Consider the following 21,268-nt stretch of genomic DNA (forward strand, 5'->3'; position numbering starts at 1 on the left):
ATGTATGTATGTATGTATGTATGTATGTAAGATGGAAGTTTCATTGCCAAATTTTACATTATTGTACAAAATTTAGTTTAAGAATTTAATAAAGATATGTTTCAAGGACTATTATTTTATTTCATCCTGGAAACCAAATCTTTGTGTTCTAATTTTCAGTAATGTAGTTATTCTTGACCTTGCATTAATATTGATGATAATCATTCATAAGATTGGCTCTTATTGGTACAAAGTCTATACCACCATAAATATTTCTTTGCTTTAGAATTTCCTGCAGCTAAAAAAAAGTAATTGAATATTTGCATATCTCTAAGGAGCCATGTGAATTAAACTCTGTATTTGTCTTCTGTAGTTCTTAAACCACTTTCGCTTAAGAGTAAGAGTATTGCTTTTATGAAGTCTCTTTTTCTATAAAGTCAAAACCTCACAGCAGTGCACAGAAAGCTAGTGGTATAAAGCAGCTAAGCAGAGTCTTTAACAGAGAGAGCTAGGTTGTAAGTGTTTTTGCTCCTACAGAGGAGATGTATTCTGGAGCATCTGTTCCATATTCATAACAAAAGAGCTCACTTACAGGAGGACCAGTTTCCTTGGAATAATCTTCCTTCCATTCCCCCGTCCTTTCTTCCTTCCCAAAATCAAAGAATCATTTCAGTTTTACAGATAGAAGTGGGCACATCAGACATACCATTTTTCTGTCAGTCAGTTTTAGCACAAACATTTTCTTGACACATTTTAAATAAAATCCTTTATATTTTTATCATAGCAATTCATCTTCAAAATTGTTCTTGATTTTATTTGTTGGGAGAGAGAGAGACAGAGACAGAGACAGACTTATTTAAAAGACAATGTGAGAGAGTTTCATATAAGTCCAGGTATAAACGGATTCATGCTGATGCCACTTCATTCTCAATGATGGAGAAGTATGCTTAAAAAAAACAAAAATGAAAAATTGTCATGGAAATAAAGGATTTATTGAACAATTCTCTTTCAAGAGGTTTTGCCTTTCAAGAGGTTTGGCCTATAAATTCTGTAGGCCACAGAAAGTTATCTTTTTAAGGAAGGAAATTCTAAAATATGTTACACTCAAAAAATAATCTGTAGATTTGCTGTCCCAAGATATGATACCACCAGTAGCTTAGCTGCCTTTAAAGGGAATTTATCAGATTTATAAGAATAGATTTGTAAGGTTTAAATGTGATCACAGCTGGTGTACCACTAATTCTGCTGCCTCATACCAAGAAGGTAAACAGTGTTCTACCTGAAAACATAGATCCCTTGATATTAACAAAATGAAAACTATTCACTAGTTTCTGCTAATAAAACATTCCAGTCAAAATTTACATGTGCTTTAGAACTCTACCTAAAATGTGCTGCATTTTGTCTAACTGCATACCTTTATGTCTGTAAATGTAAAAGACTAAACAATTTCCATATGGACTAAACATTTGTGTTTTGGGGAGACTGTTTCACAAAAGCATATTCAGTCACAATGGATTCATTATGGGCAAATTCAGCCGTCATGATATGTAAACTGTGATTTTATGATTAAGTGTGTTGTGTGAACCCAAACAAATAGACTACAAAAATAAAAGTTGAGAATTATCATGATACCTGCATTCATATCAATTAACACAGATGATTATCAGATAGGATTAAACAAAAGACATTTGCTTATCAGGCACATAAATGTAATTCAAAGCCAGAAACTCAGTGATAATTCACATGTAACTATACAGGATTTGCTTTCTAAAGACAGTTACTAACAGGATTAATCAATCCATCTGAAGTTTTAGTATGCCATGCCATGCCATGCCTTGAAAAAGCTAATTAGGACTGAATTAGGTTTTCTGCAGATATTTTTCAGGTTTAATTAAATAATGTTAATTTTAAATAGAAGAAAAAAATATTGTTCATCACAGAGAAATTGTTTCTTTAATTAGTTGTGTGTTTTAACATAAAAATAGAAAAATATATTCCAGTGAAAATCAGAAAATAGAACTCCAGAGTTCATATATCTCCTGGGCTGACACTTTGTTCTTATGATAGCCAAAGAGTTGAGTTTGGGAAGGAAACCAAACTGCCAGACCACAGATAACATATAATAACAACAAGGGTTCTGTATGATCAAGTATTTGGATATAGCTTGATTCAAGTTAAGTGATGCTGGTTCTGCCTTGTGACTTAAACATTGTATGAAATGATCTAAGAATTGTTTCTTGTTTTTAAGAAACATTTTCTTCAGTATTTGCTAAGAATAGCTTGCACCAATTCACTGCTGCTGTTGTTCAGTCATTAAGTCATGTTGGACCCTTCGTGACCCCATGGACCATGGCATGCCAGGCCTTCCTGTCCTCCACTGTCTCCCAGAGTTTACTCAGATTCATGTTCATTGCATCAGTGATGCTAGCTAACCATCTTATCCTCTGCCATCCCCTTCTTCTTTTGCCTTTGGTCTTTCCCAGCATCAGGGTCTTTTCCAGTGAGTCTTCTCTTCGCATTAGGTGGCCAAAGTATTTGAGCTTCAGCTTCAGTATCTGTCCTTCCAATGAACAGTCAGGGTTGATTTCCTTTAGGATTGACTGATTTGATCTCCTTGCAGTCTCAAGAGTCTTTTCCAGCACCACAGTTTGAAAGCATCAATTCTCTGGTGCTCAGCCTTCCTTATGGTCCAACTCTCACAGCCATACATCGCTACTGGGAAAACCATAGCTTTGTTTATACAGACCTTTGTCGGCAAGGTGATGTCTCTGCTTTTTAATGTGCTGTCTAGGTTTGCCATAGCTTTCCTCTCAAGGAGCAGGCGCCTTTTAATTTCATGGCTGCAGTCACCATTTAGACCTCTGTTTTTCTGCCACTCTTAAAGGGAAGAAGGTGTATGTGTATGACTATATAATAGGAATAGACACATCTTGAATGTGTTAGTATTCTGTACATGCCTCCTAACTGGTGTGACTCAGGCAAAATTGTCTCTAGATCAGAGATCCTAGGTTATATAGACTAGTGTGACCATGCTTAAGATAAAACTGGATTTTGGTTCTGCTTGTGGAATACTAGTTAAAATGTGCCAGTGTTAGAGAATGCTACATGTGGCATGAGAGTATGACAGAGGCTGGTTACATAGTCGACACGTTCTCTATATCACTAAGAACTGTTATATTAAACACTTTATTAAACAAAAACCATACCGAGCAATAAAAGTCTGTGGACCAATTTGGTGATAATCAGGACATATGAAAGATTACATCTTAGAATGTAAGAGGAGTAAAATGTTGAAATGAATGAAATGAAATGGAGAGAGAATGAGAGAGAGAGAGGTGAAACTGTGGAGCTGTGAAAATTGGGAAGGTGATGTGATCTTGTGGAGTGTAGTTGAGAATTACATATAGGGAAGCAAAAGTGTACATTTACTTAAGAATGAAAGACTAAAATGTATATCAGCAAGTATGCATAGATGTAATCTAGGTTGTTATGTCTCTTTCTGAAAAGAGGAATCCATAGGTTTATGATAATCATATATTACTCCCAGGGATTGGTCCTAATGGAAGAAGAGAGATTAGGTGTGGGACAACTTGTATAACATTCTAAATTAATGCAACCCAACCCAGAAGAAAAAAAAAAAATCTACATGAATGGATGGATAGGAACTACATAAGACAGTACAGAGTGCCAAGAATATATAAGATTGGTGACTTGTGAGTTTCTGCATAGAAAAAGTTCTGTTTACATGAATGCTTGTACATGAATTAAACACTGGTCTATTAATGTGTGCCTATGAAAAAGGAATGACTCAAAAAGCATGATTGATCTAAATATTTACGAGGAGAAATTGTGGGAGAATTAGTGAAGGACAGAAGGATGATTACAGGTTCTGAATATGGGACAGAACATTTTTTAGTAATGTGAAGAATGGATTTTTTTTTAAAAGAACAAACATAGAAGAAAAGAAAAGATGTGAAAGAAACTAGACTGAAAGAAGAGACAGTATGAGTCCTGTAGGAAAAGGTATTAGAAGATGGATTAATCTCACAGTGGAATTAATGGAAAGTGGACATCAGGAAAGAGAAGATAGAAGATGATTGGAACAGAGTGAAAATAATTACATTGCAGAGTGCCACAGAAGTATAGTATATGTCATTATGGAATATGAGAAAGACTACTTTGTGGAATGATGAAGTGGAAAAAAATACATGTAATAGAGTGAGTAATACAAAAAAATTAGGAAAATATTATATAATGTGTTTATAAGAAAAAAAGTTGCTGCAAAAAATCCTGAAAGCAAGGAATGGAGAATATTTTATTTATTTTTACCCACTGCAATTGAATCACTACTATTAAAGATTACAGAAATATAGAAAGCAAAGAATGATTAATTTGTTGGAAATGAAAACAAGTTTTGGAAGTAGGTGAAGAAAGCTAAACAAGGACTCACAGAGGGAATGGAATTAAAAATAAAAGTGATTTAATGATTTGGGATGAAACTGAAGTAATAAATGCTAGAAAGAGTATTTTCAAGATTTGTATGGAAATAATAGTGATAAGTTAGAGTGGAATTGAAAGAAGTGTTATAGGTGTTCACGTCCATGGGGGAAAAGGTTGAAAAAGAAGTAATAAATGCTGTGAAAATATTGAAAAAGGGTAAGGTGCAGGTGTGCATGGTATAACTGAAGAGATGTTAAAATATGGATGTGGTTTACTCATAGATTGGTTGGGTGGCTAGTGTAAAAGTCGTATCAGTCGGAAGACAGCTGTTAGTATTTCTCTGTACAAAGACAAAGGTAGCTAAAAGGAGTATGAGAAGTACAGGAGGAGAAGGTTTTTGTTTTGTTTTTTTAACTCAGTGAAACATTGGAAAGAAATTATCTAAAGAAGTTCCGGACTCTCTCTGTTTTTCTTTGTATCAGCTGGATTGCTCTACAAAAACAAAATGAAGTTGGGCCAAATTTGGTGGGAGAAGCTGCCAAAAGAAAGATCAGATTGGAAAATGGGCTGGATCCATCCAGGAACTCTGGAGGGAAAAAAACAGAAAAAAGAAAAGAAAAAACCCAGTGCATTCCTTAGGGAAAGGCGGGGGAACAAGGCCCACCGTTCTGCTATTAATCCCCTTCCACTTGGTCATGTGATCCCACACTGTAGTATATACAGCCCACTCTCTACACACATGGATGCATACATACAACATGAGAGGAGAGCAGAAAAACAAGTATATATGCTCCATCCTGACTAGATCTTCACATACATACTGTATACATTATATGCACAGAAGCAGCAACACATATGACCCATCCTGATTAGAGTCTCACATGTACACACAGGCAGCATTTATGCAAAAATGTGGGACAGAAAGGGCACACAGATACACAAAGATGCAACACATTGCCTCATACAGGAGGACCTACAGGCACCTCCCATGGCTATTGCTGGTAAAAGCACTTGAAAGAATTCCCAAAGCCTCACTCTGCATGCTTTCCTTACCTTGATTTTTAGACGATATGTCTAAAACCAGTGTCTACTCTGTCTTATTTTTGGTGAGGAATTTCTTTCGGATCATGCATGTGTGGCCTTCCTGATGGGGGTTAGGGTGGATATTAAAAGGACTTTTGATGTTCGAAAAAGTTCAAGTAATTGTTTGTTTTGCTTTTACCAGTCAAAGAAACTTTCTGGGTTTGTTGTATCTTCAAACTGCTTGAAAATCTAAATATATCTGATTGGAATGTGGGCCGTTTCATCCAAGATATAAACTGAATCCTGAGGATACTTTGATTTAAAAAAAAATCATCTTTTAGAATAGAATTCTCAGTTTTTGCTTTTAAAAGTTCAAAATCCTTCTACCTTCATTTCATCAGTTGGCATAGTGATCTTTGTACTGAAAATGATGAGGGAAATGCAGAAATGCAAGACTAGAATCTTCTCTGCCAAGTTTTCTAACAGTGAAAATATTGAATGGCTGGGAGTCACAAAGCTAGAAGTACTTTCAGTTTTATTAAATGATCTAATATGAAGTCTAGTTCTGAGTGAATACATTTTCAAACAGATGCATAGCCTAACTGTAGTAGAGATTTAGATTTAGATATTGAGGCTTCGGTTGGAGTGTTAAGAAATAATGTTTATTTATTTATATATCAAATTTATTCACCACCCATCTTACTCAGATATGGTGCAATAACAATTGATATCCATATGTTGATTCAAAATTCCCAAACAGATCATTGACTGAAGCCCTCACATTGTTGTTTGCTGTTGAAAAATATCTTATTATTTAATTCATAGAGATACTGATGGACACTCACATGACTTCTATGTGCACATGCCCATACACACATAGATACATACATACACATACACATTCCAAACTGGCCTAAGAAATATCTGGATATGGGACTTGAGTTTTTATTTATATATTTTTATTTTATTTATTTATTATACAAATTTAATTACCACCCATCTCCCCCAAAAGAGGGACTCTGGGCAGTTCAATATACCCTTAAAACTAGGGGTTTCAGATAGCTAGTATAGAGTTGCATCACTAAGAAAATGGAAATTTAGAATTCATACAACCCAAAATGTTAGGATTATAACAAAACTCTGAGAATGGGACATTCTCCTCTCAAAGCAGAGCCAGTCATGCTGTATTTAACCCTGAGTAACTATAGCTATAGCTATATCAATACTTGAGAAGGTGAGGTAGTATCAACCCTTCATGGTAGGCCAGACACAAGAAATACTAGAACTCTACTTTATTGCTATAAGCTATAAGAACTATATCTCAAATTCCTGACAGCATTTCCCCTTCCTTCCCTCTTATACCAAAGAGATTCCAGGCAGGGCAAGCTTGATTTTCTTTCTCTTGCTTTCCTGATTCCTGGGCTAAGCTCATAGTGTTTTCCAAGGTCATCTCAGGTAGTAAGATCTACTAAATTTAGGAGAAAGTGTCCTCAAGAATTTTCTTCCAAAATTTTCAATCAAAATAGTTTTTAACTTTTTTATACACTGGTATTCATTGGCACAGGAGTGCCTGAAATTATTCTCCCCAGCCCTAATTAATCAAATTAAATTTCTGTCCTATATAAGAAGTAGTTGAGTCCATTTAATACCTAGATTCTCTTTTATTAATCAGGGCAGGAAGTCATTATTCCAGAACTATTATACTACATGAATTTTTGTTAACAATAACAATAAAAGACTGTAACAGTTGTTCAAATTCTGCAGCTCACTCAGTCTCTCTTGAGATCCCCACAGTTCCCTTTCACTGAACTATCTCTTTGAATTATTTGTGAATGTTCCCCATTAACACCTTGCCCTAATGAGTTTTTGCTGAGTGCCCAAATCATGCATCTCTGAATCCTCCAAGTTGCTCTCAAAGATTCAGTAAGATAAATACAAAATTTCCATATTTGGGTGGGTTTTTTTCTGAATGCTACTCAATAACACCTTCTCAAGTCCAGAATAAAAAGCCTCTTAATTTTTTCTTCTTTTAGGATTGAATCTTAATGCTAAGAACTATTGGCCTACTGCTTGGGACAAAAAAAAGAAAAAGAAAGATACAATTTTCTCCATCCTTTTGGCTTTCCAATTTCTACTGTGGTTTCCCTTTTGCTCCAGAAACAAGATCCATTAAAGGGATATCTCTTTGACAGCATCATTTCTCATCAAACTATCCTTTCTTCTTTTGTCTGGACAGTCTCTGGGAATGGCAATTAGATTACCGTTTTTAAAATACTTTTTCAATAAAACTCCATTTCTGAAAATCTCAGTTTTAATCTCCTAAACACATTCTGCTAATTTCACTAAATAATCTGAAGGTCTGTTGTCCTCTGCGGTATTTTAAAATTCTACTTGGCTAGAAAGATAGCATCCTGTTTTCAGCAAAATAGAGTCAGAGGCCTCAGTGCAGACTTGAACTAAGTTCTCCTTTTCCATTCATGTTCAGGGTGGACTGTGTATAGAGATACAGTATGTATTGTAAGTTAGTTGAATAACTATGGCAGTACAGAACATTTAAAGGGAAACTCAACTGTTTATTGGGATGAACAAAGTACCCTCAAAGTACTGAGACAGCCATGCGCTTCAAAAGAGTCAGCCACCTTCATGCACAAACAGCACTTCCACTGGGATTTTTTTGTTTTAGAATTTTTATCCCACCTTTATTATCTTTATAAATAATTCGAGGAAGGGAACATACCTAATACTCCTTTTTCCTTCTCTTTTCCCCATAACAACCCTATGAGGTGAGTTGGGCTGAGAGAGAGTCATCCAGCTGTCTTTTATGCCTAAGGTGGACTAGAACTCACAGTCTCCTGGTTTCTAGCATGATGCCTTAACCACTGGTGGAGTGAAGCAGTTGTACCTGCACATAAGGAAACCACTTGGAAAGTCATCAAAGCAGTCACTTCTAGCCTTCTAGACTGTGCAACTGCCTTAGTGCTTTGATGAGGGATACATTGTGAAGTGCCCATTTGCACAGCCCTAATTTAACAGTATAGAATACTCTTAGAACTATGCATAAATTAATTCATTATAGACTTTAGACATATTGGGAGGTGGTGAATTGTGTCTGCTGGGCCTGGGCTCTTGTACATTAAGTGTAACATTAACATAGAAAAGATTTCATCATTCCATTCATCATGGAATGTTGGACTCTGGGAGATAGATGGTCCTTATCCACTTGCATCAGCCTGAGGCAGTGTAAAAAGGACAAGAGTCTGTAGGGCCAAAGCAATCATATTTATTCTTGTAAGATGCAGGCTCCTTGTCACTTTACATTTCAGTGACCCTCCTGACAACATAGGACAATAAGAAATAAACTGCACAAAGTGCTTTTGAATTTGATGGCAGGCATTTAAAAAATTTCTTGACATCTGTGGCATCATTTCCTATAAAAGTTTGTGAATTCAATCTTGATTGCTTATGTGCATGTGTTTGGTTCCATTAATTAAAAATTAAAATATATAAGCAAGACATTGTAGCAAAGTTCATGAGATTTTCCCAGTGGTAATGGAACTGCACCTTCTGTAGCTGGAAGCAAGGAACATCTTGTGTTCCTTGCTTCCAGATGTTAAAATCCCTTGCTTTGTTGGGAACTTGACCTGTTTGAAAATTAAATGGAGAGACAGTGAGATCAAATGTTGCCAGCAAGTTGAGTCATTTGCTACATTTATTTAGCAGAGGAATTTACCAAAGAATGTGTTACCAAGGGATAAACAAAATATCCAAAATAAGCACGTAATAAACATGCAAGACTAAGTTTTTTATGAACAATTGGATTTAAACACAATTGACATTGAATCTATGCACTGAAAATGGAGCCACAGATTTCTGAAGGATAGCATTACTTTGTGTGTAAAATACCTGCTCCAAGTTATGGGTTTTATAATATATTAGTATATAATTTAAAAATATTTTGTCAGAAAGTTTTTATTTGTTTTGCAGCATACCATATACATGAAAACTTTCTCTTGGTTCATTAAACTTCAGTCTCTCAGTAGCATTTATGTAAATGGTAAATTCTTTCAATTTCCATTGTGAGAAGAATATTAATGTTTAATACTGCATTTACCTGACTAATCTACATATGTTTGTGTTGTAGTATAAGTCACACCAAGTCCTATAGGAGAAAGGCTCAACTCTGCTAATAGGCTATCTTTTCTTTTTTTACTCCTGCAAATTGAGAAATACTGCCTGTGGCAAACATAATGGGAAACTGCATTTTTTATGCTTCCACACAAGCTCATTTCTTTACAAAGGATGAAGCAGATGGCTGTTCTTAAAAATGAAACTTCCCAAATCTCTACAGCTGACACAGAATATTAGAATTTTGGTGCTTCTGGCGATCAGAATTAAGATTCTTTGAGGGTTATATAAGGTTATGTGGATCTTGGATTTAACTAATAAAAATGGTATTGTGCTTAAAATGGTTAAAGGAAAATCACTGCTATTAATACTTTTTCACACGCTCCAAAGAGCTTGTCCATATAACTTTGTTAAAAAGAAACACTGCCTGAACTTGAGATTTCAGATTTGTCTGTATGGGGCTGGTTCAGCTTCCTTCCTATCTATAGGTAGTCCTTTGGTTACAGTGGCAATAGGGACAGGAATTTCCATTGCTAAATGATGCAGTTGTAAAGCATGATGCTTAGTGACAGCAATCCCAGCAGTCCCAGTTGCCGTCATAATCCCAGGACCGCACGGGTTGTTAAACGAAGAGGTGAGAATCCCAGGCAAGCAGGCTGGTGGGTGAGAGCTGTGGGCAGGCAGTGGGGTGCTGTGGGCAGTTTCTCTGGAGCACAAGCAGAGGGCAGGGGGTGCCACAGGCAGGTACTACAGAACATGGACAGGCAAGTGAAAAAGAGGCAAGAGAGACTTCTGACTTCCTGTGGCTTCCCCATTGATTTGCTTGTGGGAATGTCTGAAATCGCGATCATGTGACCATGGCTCTCTGCAAGGTAATCGCGAGCCAGGCACAGAGCGCCCAGATCACAATCTTGTGGCTGCAGGGACCCTGCAATAGCTGGAATTTTGAGGGCGGGTTGTAAGTGCCCCTCGTTCAGCGCCATCATAACTTTGAATGGCTGCTGAAGCAGCGGTGGCAATTCAAGGACTATCAGGTAGTCCTCAGGTAATGGACCAGAATTTCCATCACTAAGTGATTCAGTCATAAAGTGCGATATTGCATGACTTCATTGCTTAGTGACAAGAATCCCAGCAGTTCCCATTGCCATAGTTAAGCCAGGTTCACAGGTTAAGCAAGGACCTCCTCGCAACTTCCTACCATCTTCCAACAACCAAAGTCAGTGGGAAAGCCGGCAGGAAGTTGCAAGTCCCAGGTGGCTCACAAGGAGGCTGGCAGGGAAGCTAGTGGCTGCTGCCAGGTGTGGGAGGACACATGGGGGTGTGTGAGGGGAGCAGTGAGGGCAGCGAGGCTTGGGATGGCTGTTGCTGGTGGAGGGAGGGCACATGAGGGTGCATGAGGGTTTGTTGTGGCACAACATAAGGACAACGAGGCTTGGGGTGGCTGCTTCCAGGTGGGGGAAGGCACGTGAGGCTGAGCGAGGGCCTGTTGAAGCTCGGCTTGAGGGCAGCGAGGCTTGTGATGGCTGTGCTGGGTGGGGTAGGGTGCGCAAGCGGCTGGTACAGCGTGGCCTGAGCGCAGTGAGGCTTGGGGTGGCTGCTGTCAGGTGGGAGAGACACTGAAGCAACTTGCAACCTTCCCTGCCGGCTTCCCCATTGACTTCGCTTGTGGGAATCTGGCAGGGAAGGTTGCAAATGGCAATCATGTTATTAGGACACTACAACTGTTGTAAGTGTGAGCCAGTTGCCAAGTAGCCAGATGGTGATCACATGACTGTGGGGATGCTGGAATGGCTGGAACTTTGAAGACTGGTCATAACTACCACTCATTCAGTGCAGTCATAACTTCGAATGGTTACTGAATGAGTGGTCGTTAACCAAGGACTACCTATAATGAGAATAAAATACATTCACCAGTGCTTTATAATTATAATTATTTCTCTTCAATTAATAGTAGTGTTTTTTTTAATAGAGAGGAGGTATAGAAAAACCCTCTTACTTTTCTAGCATGCTGTAGGAGGAGGAAATTTTATAAGTTTTATAAATTTATAAATTTTATAAATATATTGTTCATTATCTCTAAATAGACACAATAATAATTATAAGACCTAAATGTAGGCAACAGGCTTTTGAAGGGCTACTGTTTGTTACAGACTTGAATATTAATTTTGAGAATCTTTCTACAGCAGGTTTGGAGGCACTGTAAAACAGCCAGTGAAGCTTATCAACAAGAGAAAAATATTTTCCCCAATAATTCTATTCAAGCGCAAGATTTGGTAGTGATTCAGGAGAACTAACCAGCATCTGGGTTCCCCAGGGTGGTGCTCTTAGGACTTTAATTCCTTTAATTCCTGCCCACCTCGGCCTACTTGAACTAAGTAGATGAAATGATTATCAGACTTTAAAGTGACACAGAACTGAATGAATAAGAATATTCTAGAACAAGTAGAAGTCAAAATAATCTTGACAGGTTAGGGAAGTGAGCTGAAAACATATTTAATATATACAAAAACAAAATTCTTCATGTAGGAGAAAAGAAATATTCATAAGTAAAGAAGGAGGCATATTTGTTTTAGTAATCATACATATGAAAAAGATCTTGGAATTGTAGTTGATCACAAACTGAATATGAATTAGCAGTGTGACACAGTGGTTTAAAAGGAAAATATAATTTTGTATATTTAAAAAATTGCCAAATTAGAAGTAGTGGTTCTATTATATTCTATAGTTATCAAACCCCATAAGTACTATGTTCGGTTCTTGGCACAAGATTTTAAGGAATATTCAGAGAAAACACAGGCAGTCCTTGGCTTACATCCATTCATTCAGCGACTGTTCAAAGTTACAGCGGTGCTGGAAAAATGGACTGGCCATCTCAGTGTCCCTGCGATCACGTGAACACAATCCAGGTGCCTGGCTCACAATTATGAAGTCACAGCAAGGTGCATCATTGTCATTTGCGACCTTCCTGCCAGCTTCCCACAAGCAAAGTCAATGGGGAAGCCAGGGGGGGAGGTTGCAAGTTGCCCCTGTAAGTTGCTCCTACCGCTTTTTCTCTTGAGCCTGCTACAAAGTACGAGATCCCAGGGATCTCATACTCCATAGCAGCCCTGCCTGCCCACACTCCATAGTGCATACGTGCACCTGCAGCACCCCCTGCCCTCCCACAGCCTCCACTGGCCTGGCAGAGGCTGCTGCAGCCTCGGGTGGCCCTCCTGCAGCATCCACGCACACACGCACACACCCACTCCTTATCTGGGATTCCTGTCTCCTCCTGCTTAACGACCCACGTGTCCTGGGATTACAACAGCAATCGGGATTGCCGCTGCTAAGCAATGTGGTCACGTGGCATCGCACTTTATGACTGCATTGCTTAGTGACAGCAATCCTGGTCCCAATTGTCATTGTAACCCAAGGACTACCTGTAATTGGAAGAGATGAAATAGAGCAATCTTCTCCAACTTGGTATTCAGGTTAATTTGTAAGGATATTCAGTTGGGAATCAATCAACAATCTGGAATCTAATTAAGCAATGCTTAATAGTGATTACTGTTATATTAAGATTCTTTTGAGCTAGATTTATTAGTGATGGGTGTATTTAGTCACAAGAATATCAGATCATTACAGTTATTTGGGGTGACTATATGTAATCATCACAGTTTTTCGAACATCTTTTTCTTTGGTCATTACATTAGAATTAAAAAGTATTTTTAAAATATTAATTGGGCAGTAGCTTTTGTATTTGGTGCTTTTCATAGTACGAGAAATAATTGTAGTCTGAAAGCAAGTTTATGGAAATGATTGCCTTGCTGTTTTGTCAAAGAAAAAAATGCACCATGTAATAGAGCATTGTTTACTGTTTTGCAAAAGCAAAGCTTCCAATGTATAAATGTAAAAATTGACATCCTTCCTTTGAATATGCTGTTTATGCTTTTCTGTATCATTTGTAAAAGCAATTAAAAGACAGGATGGAATAGGAAATAATCACACATTTTTGCTTAAGCTAATGGGGAAGTTTTTATCTGTACCTGTATCCATGTTGTTAGGTAGGGAACACAATATTTCTATTTTATTAAGCCACCTAATCTGTCTTGAATAAGATTTGTATATTCATCAGAGGCCTCTGGAAGGGGGCCAGTTTCCTGCATGCCTCCACAGAGTGCAATACTTTGCCCTGTAACACATTCTTTACAATAAATGTCAGTAAAGGCTTCCCCCATATTTGATTTATTGAGAGCATACAGGGAAGCCAGCTGTTAGCACTTCTTAAGTATTTGTCTTTGAGTATGAGTCAGAGCTGAGTAGCATCATTGTGCAATTTTGTTTATGATTAAAAGAGGCAGACATCTTATGCCTCTTGCTCTGTTTTTGTCTTGGGTTCTTTCTCTCTTCTCCCAATATATTTGTCATTTGAAAGCAAATATGTCTTTAAATCAGTGCTCAAAAGATTACCTGTCTGTATCTACATGCTATCCAAAACGGCATCATTTTTGAATATGGGATCACTTGGAAAAAGCTGAAATGCAGCATTGCAGCAAAAACAATTGTTTTATAAAGCAGCATCTAGTTTTTAAGCAAGCCATCCCTTAAATCCCTGTAAGCCCCACTTACCTTGAAATTTAGTATGGGATTATTGACTGGTTATATACACAAACCACTAATCACTTTGTCATCAACCTCGAGTTCACGTAAGACACTAATATGAACTCTCAGAACCATTTATCAAGGTATTTTCTCAGTCTTCAAGGGACTGTCTCTCCAACTTTCACCAAGTCAACTAGATCATGTGTACTGTTGCCTTCTTTGTGGCATCATCGTAACATGTATTGTTTTTGGAGCATCCTCTGCTACCTCCTTGCATTTATATCATAATCAGCAACAATTGGTAACTTAATTAGCATTGTGCTATCTGCATTTCAGGTATACTCTTAAATCTCCAATCTTTGGTAGATAGACTGTTATCTGCACATGCCATAGAACGTAATTCCATTTTTCCTGTGCTGCATGGATAGGAATATATAAAACTATAAACTAAACTATAACTACAATAGAATATATAAAACTATAAATATTGTTAAGCCATTAATAATATCGTATGCATTAATTTATAAGCAAACAAAATCTGATATTTCTGTACATAATTCTTAGTTTGTAGCATTAAAAAGCATTTTTTAAAAATCAGTGATAATTGCATATCAGGTTAAATAAAGGCCTCCAAGTTGAGTAACTTATGAGTAGTCCCTGATAAGGAATTCAAACTATTATGGTAGTGTTTCTTCACCAGGCCATTGAGTGATAAAATCCCTCTACTACCTATACTCCTGGGACTATATAGTAGCTGAATCTTACTTTCCCCACTTTAGTGGGAAGGAATTCCCCATAGCATAATAAAGAGTTGAAGAATGTGTCTGCTGACTGACAAGAAATGTCCTGGTCAACCTCAGTATTGCCAGGAATAATTTATTTCTCATGGTTTTCCTCCAGATTCAGGCATAATACATACATACACATTTTACATTGGTGTGATTAATTGATTATGTGCTATCAAGTCAGTGTCGAACCTAGTGACCACATAGATAGATACATTGGTTTATGTTAGTATATTACTTGGATACAAGTTCTTATAATAATGACCCAATCCATCAATTATTTTTGCTGAAAAATAGACGGAAAGTAATCTTTGCTTATGCTGTCCGCCCCTCCATCGTCCCCCATAATCAACTTCAAAGAGTCAGGAAATTCTGTGGAAGGAAAGAGAATCTCCTATTCCTGAACCCAATCTGTACAAGTAGCCATGTAATCTGAAACTTGGACTTTAACACAAATGTATAATTCCTACAGGACTCCCATTCCTCAATATCTGTACATTTGTTGGACATGTGGATAAATCAGAATCTCTTGGAACATGCCAGGTCAGAGAGAAAGCTTACTTAAATTCTTCATTTGTCAGACTGGCTTGGTTATGCAGGGATCTTAAGTCAAGGAAGTTTATAAGAGAGCATTTAACAAACATATTACATGTAATTTGAAGTAGTACAGGCATAATTTTCAAAGTGTATTCATCACCCTAGTGTCCTGGCCAGCTAGACTAGACACGGAAGAGGTTCAGTGAAGTTCTTTATTTGCAGTTTGTTAAACACATTAACTCAAAGGCAATAAGGAATAGGCTATTTCCCAAGTCAGTAAGGTGGCAGGCAAGGCGAAGCAGGGCTGGACTGGGAAGCTGGAAATCGCACAGCAGCAGGGCAAGGCAAGCAAGGCTGAACTGGAAGGCTGGAATCAGCAGCAAGACCAGGTGAAAACAGGCTGGACTGGAAGGCTAGAATCACCAAGTAGCAAGGCAAGACTTTGAGGCAAGGTTGAGCTCGGTAGCAAGGCAGGGCTCTGAGGCAAGCAGCGGTGCAACAGCAGGGCAGGCAGCAGAGGCAGGTGGCTTGGAGGTGAGTCGGTCAGCTGAGGCAGCGCGTTCCAAAAAAAAGGCAGGGAGAAGAGAACAGTTGTCTCCGACAACTGGCTTGGCTTCTGGCGCTCTTTATATCTTTGTCTTTCCCACCTTTTTTGCACAGGAGCCAATCACTTCTCTCGCTGCTTAACCTGCCTTTCCAGCCTTCTTTCTCACACACCGATAAGTGGCGGTGAATCTGCCTCCTGTCTGTCTTCAATTGGTGGCTCTGTATCTTGCTGCTCAAGGCTCTCACTTTTCTGCGATCGGCTGATCCTCAGCCTCCTCCTCAGCCTCAGCCTCCATCCTGACACTTAGGTAGATAAATAATGTGGAACACAGCCTTGTGTAGAAGTATGATCTATGACTGCTTGGTTTACAGAATCAGCACATATTCTAGCTGTTTTCAATGCTGTGCTGATATATTAAAGGCCAAACTAGACAAAATTAGGGCTGTAAGCATTAGGGTGCAAGAGAAACACCCCTGTTTTAAGCATCAAAACAGCCATGTCCTTTGGAAGCTCATATGGCTGCTCTAAACCTAGTGATTTTTATGAACACCGTGCATGATAATCATTTTGCTTGACCCAGCAGTGAAGGAAAGTAGTTATCCATGCAAAAAAAACAATCAAAGACAACCTTTGAAACAGCCATACAAGCCTTCCAAAGGAAGTTGCTTTGAGCAGGTGTACTTTGTTCGTCCTAACCCAATTTTCAAAACAAATCTTTCAAATGTTTTTCAAGGGAGAAGTTATCTCTTTATATAGCTGTAGAAAATTTGAAACATTTGTGAAAAAAATATTCCTTTCACACATGCATGAAAATCACCTCAACTCCTATTATACTAATTTATTTTTCTTTAAATAATAATTTTATTAAAGTTTACAGTCACAAAGATTAAAAAACTAATACGAACTAAAAAAAAGAGTAAAAAGAAAAAAAATCAAAAGTGCAGAGAAAAAATTAAAAATACAGTATATATAGTTAAAAAAGGAGAAAAGATATATAAACTTCCCCCTTCATCACAAGTACAAACAATTTCAGTAACTCGTCACAAACTCTGATACCACAGCAAAAAAACTCTTCTTTCCATATTTTATCTCATATATATACATAAACAAATCTTTAAAGCCTCATCATTCAGTCCTGGTTGACAAAAATCCATTAAGAGTTACCAGAAACATACAGTACATATTTTAACCTGGATCAAATAAACTTTATATTTCTTCTCTTTGCTTTTAACAGTCTTAATCTTTAATCCCTTTAAATAAAGTCCCGGAACTTGATTTCTTTTCATTTTCTCTTTTCCTCTTCTCAGAAAGTCCTTCAAAACTTTAACAGATCTCTTTTGTCAATCCAAAATGAAAAAGTTATCCAAGTCACTCCTCTGGTCTGTTATTTGTATACCCCTTTTAATTTTTAAGACATCAGCTGGTTTCATTTGTGTATCCAGTGTAACATCTTTTTTATCCCTATCATTCTAGTAACCTGTCATTTAACATTTGAATCATTCTCAATCTCAGTCTTGTCCAGAAAAACATGCTCCTCTTCTATAACGTCTTTTAAATCCACTTTTATGATAGCAGACAATCTTAAAAGTAACTTCTGAGTGCATTGTTTCCAAATATCCTTGAATTTGTCCCAAGTTAGAATAATTTGCTCCATTCTGTATTAGTGGGTCTCTTCTCCTTTAATTATAATCTTTTAATTCTTTCTGGTTCCCTCTAATGTTCAACATTCAAAGTCCCATCTTACCATGTTTTTTTCTGGTCAAAGCATCTTCCCATGGAAAGGTTTCTTATACTTAATTTCAAAATCTTCATATATATATATACACACTGTATATATATAAAATGGTAAACAACAACATTTTCCCAGAGGAAAGATTCTTGTAATTGGTTTCAAAAACTTATTTCAATTCCATCTGGCCTGTTTGTTAGTCTATTTATAACTTTTGAAAATCAACATTCTAATCACCCTTTTGCTGTTTATTCCAAAATAGATTTTTAAGTCTTAAAAGCCTGCATAAAACGTCTTAAGCTTGCATAAAACGTCTTTCGCTAAGGATTAAAGAAGACTCACCTGGTGTATGAAACTCGCCATTCTGAAGGCTCCTAATATCCAAAAAGCAGTTAACAAGCCATTTCGAAAAGTGATTAAGAAAGGAAGTATGTGAACCCAGTGCCCTTTTGAAGGCGCTGAACCATGGCTTGGGCAAAGATGGCATTCTGTCAGCTCCCAGAGGCCTAAACCCACTAGTGACTGCTGCCTTATGGTCTCCCACAAGGAGCTACTGTCTGGAGCACCTGTGGGCAATCCCGAATCATATCCTTATTTGGAGAGGAATTCCGAGAAGCCAGTCCATTCACCAACTTCTTGTTCCACTGCGGTTGTCAGCTCCACTCTCAGCTTCACCATTGCTTCCCCAGAAGTCCAGACGAATGTCTTTTTAATGTCGGTATGGAAGCTTCAAATGTCACCTTGAGTTACAGTTTCTGTAACAAAATGCCAATATATTAAATGCATATATGCTTCATAAATGTAAGGAACTTATTTCTACCCAGGTTATGCAGACATTGTTTTAACTGTAGCAGGTGTAAATCCAATAAAAATTCCCAGGACTGTCAGCCAACTAGCCAAAAGTAAGGAATGATTAGAGTTACAGTTCAGCAACATATGGAGACAACATAGCTCCATCATATTTCAATTAAAGTGAACACTTCATGACTTTTGGGGTCCCAAAGAAAGATAACCAACTTAGCTTTATCCTGTAGTTTGGTATCTATGTCCATTGATGTTAAGAGGTAGAGAATTTGGCAAATCAGTGCTGTTTTCACCTCACTTTTTTGGGAGAGGGAAAATAAAATGAATAAAATAAAGTAATATATAAAAATACAGAACAATGGATAGTTTAGAAATGTTATTTGCTATTTTGAATGTCCCTGATAATATGTACATTTGTGTTGTGATTTGTTACCTAAGGAAAAGATGAATGTTGGGTGTTGTCCCTTTAAGATGAAGAATAACTATGATCTCCGATCTCCCTTTTTCTTCTTCAGCATCTGCAATCCCTGATAATGGAAGGAGATCCTGTTTAAAGCTGAAAGTCTATGTACGGCCTGCAAGTAAGTGCTTTGTGCCTTGCTTTGGAGGGTGGCTTTATAGCGCATGCTTTGGTTTAGTGAACAGCAGTAAAAACTTCTTTTTACTTTAAAATCCTATGTGGTATCTCTTCTTTTTAGCATCATTTTTTTGTTTTTTTGTTTTTGCCATATCTTTTAATCGTTTTTCACAAAGCCTTTTTCTTATTTGTTTTTCATATGCATCAGTTGCTAACTTGTTGTTTCTTAAATTGTGGTACAAAAAGACAACTACTGTGGTATTTGGAAACAGGCCACAGTTAAGATATAAATATATGCCTATAATAGAAATAGAAATCAAATATAAAGACAGCAGCAAAAAAAAAAAAAAAAGGAAAATAGTGATTTTAAGGGTGTCTCACTAACATATTTGGCTGTTATCTCTATTTTTGTTATAGACAACTGTATGAAAACTATAGGTGTTCATGATCGTGTTTTCGATGTTAACGACAAAGTAGAAAATTCATTAGAACCAGCAGGTTAGTATGCTTAGAGACTCTCTTTTAACAAATGCCTCTGTCTTTTTGGAGCTTTTGCCTTTCTTTCTTTCTTTCTCTCTGCATGGTTTGCACGGTAAACTGATTCTGCTTTTATTCATTTCTTGCAGTGCTAATATGGCTTATGGTATATCTAATTTGCTAATGCTAGAATTCTCTTGTAAGATGTGGGAGAAAAAGTGTGCTTTTTCCATGACAACCTGCTTGTTCAAACATGGCACTTCACATTTAGAAACATAGTTCTAACCCCATTCCCACCCCATTTTATGGTGTATCCATTCAAGAGGTGAATACTTAGGAAAGAAAATGTGATGCGTACGTACAGACACGTGTATGTTTCCCATGAGCATTTAAATCTGATTTATCTAGTTGCTAGCCTGCCACAATATACAGATGAATTTTGCACAGAATTTTACAATGCCCTAGAGAAAAATACGTACACTGTATTACATATTATTTTTATTATATTATTACACTGTAGTAAGAATGCAGTAAGCAGTTGTGAGTAAAATCAAATTGATTGCAGGTTTAAAAGATGGAGAACTTGGTATTATATTGTTTGGTACGTTTATACTAATAGTGTATAGATACTTAAATAAGTGTATATTACTAAATACAGAACAGATCAGGCTGATCTCAATGAAGATTTATTTGTGTGCTTGCCAGTTCAATTTTAATGATGAAAATATTGTGAGAATCTTAAACATTAACTTGTCTATATAATAGTTCTCTGGACATTGCATTGCTTTAGACATTGTCCTTACACCAAGGTCTCGTTTCCCATTGTCGGGACAGAAACTGGAGAGAAAACTCTGAATGTTTTTTGATTCCTGAGTGTCCTGTTCTAGAGCTACCCGAGGCCTACAGCGGAAGCCAAACAAGGTTAAGGCAGAGGTTCTCAGATGAAGGGAGCCGAAGGGACAGAAGGGCAAACAAAAGTCCCTCTGGTGAAGAGAGAAGCTGACAAGGAGTGAGTTCAAAGCAGAGACACTCTGGCAAAGGGAAAACTCATAACCCAGGATACTCCCAAAAGGAGCAGGAGGAAGTTTCCTCAGGACTACCCTAAAGCCAATTATACTCACTGTCAGCTCTATCCCTGCTGGACTAGTTTGGACTGTATCCATATCTTTTAAATTTTGCAGATTCAGACTTCTGCAGAGACTTGGATATAGAGATTATGCCAGGGTACCACAAACTTATGTCCTTTGGTATTAGGGCTCTTAATGCAAAATAGATTGTGCTTCTCCTGAGGAGACAGCCAGAGCCTCACGCTCATTTTGCACACTGAAAGATGAAAGAATGGGGAACTGTAATGCTCATATTCCTGAGGCTTTCCTGATGCCTAAATTGAATATTTCCAACATCAAGTTAAATGTTTTTTCTTAACCATGTATTTTAAATTGTGTATGTTTTTAAGAGTTAGATATTAGGTTTCATGTTGTGATTTGATACATAAACCTAGAAGAATGATGAAAGCTATGAAACTTTTAGAAATAATTATTATGTCAATGAGATGCATTTGCTCATAAACACAGAGATTGATTTGGTTTAGTATAGGGAACACAGCCACTTTAGAATTAAGATCACAGATCTCTGGATAGTTTTAAATCTTAATTAAAGCCTCT

The 21,268-nt window shown here is 37.3% G+C and overlaps 1 protein-coding gene across 1 annotated transcript in view; it reads left to right on the top strand.

Moving 5' to 3' along the window:
- Positions 1-21,268, top strand: part of EFNA5 (ephrin A5) — a 206,873-nt gene that overhangs the window by 183,245 nt on the left and 2,360 nt on the right. Inside the window, exons 3-4 of the mRNA XM_063295368.1 lie at positions 19,066-19,131; positions 19,545-19,625. Of these exons, the coding sequence (XP_063151438.1) occupies positions 19,066-19,131; positions 19,545-19,625 (147 nt within the window). The remainder of the gene's footprint in view (positions 1-19,065; positions 19,132-19,544; positions 19,626-21,268) is intronic.

This window comes from Candoia aspera, chromosome 2 (genome assembly GCF_035149785.1).
Source record: "Candoia aspera isolate rCanAsp1 chromosome 2, rCanAsp1.hap2, whole genome shotgun sequence".
NCBI lineage: Eukaryota > Metazoa > Chordata > Lepidosauria > Squamata > Boidae > Candoia > Candoia aspera.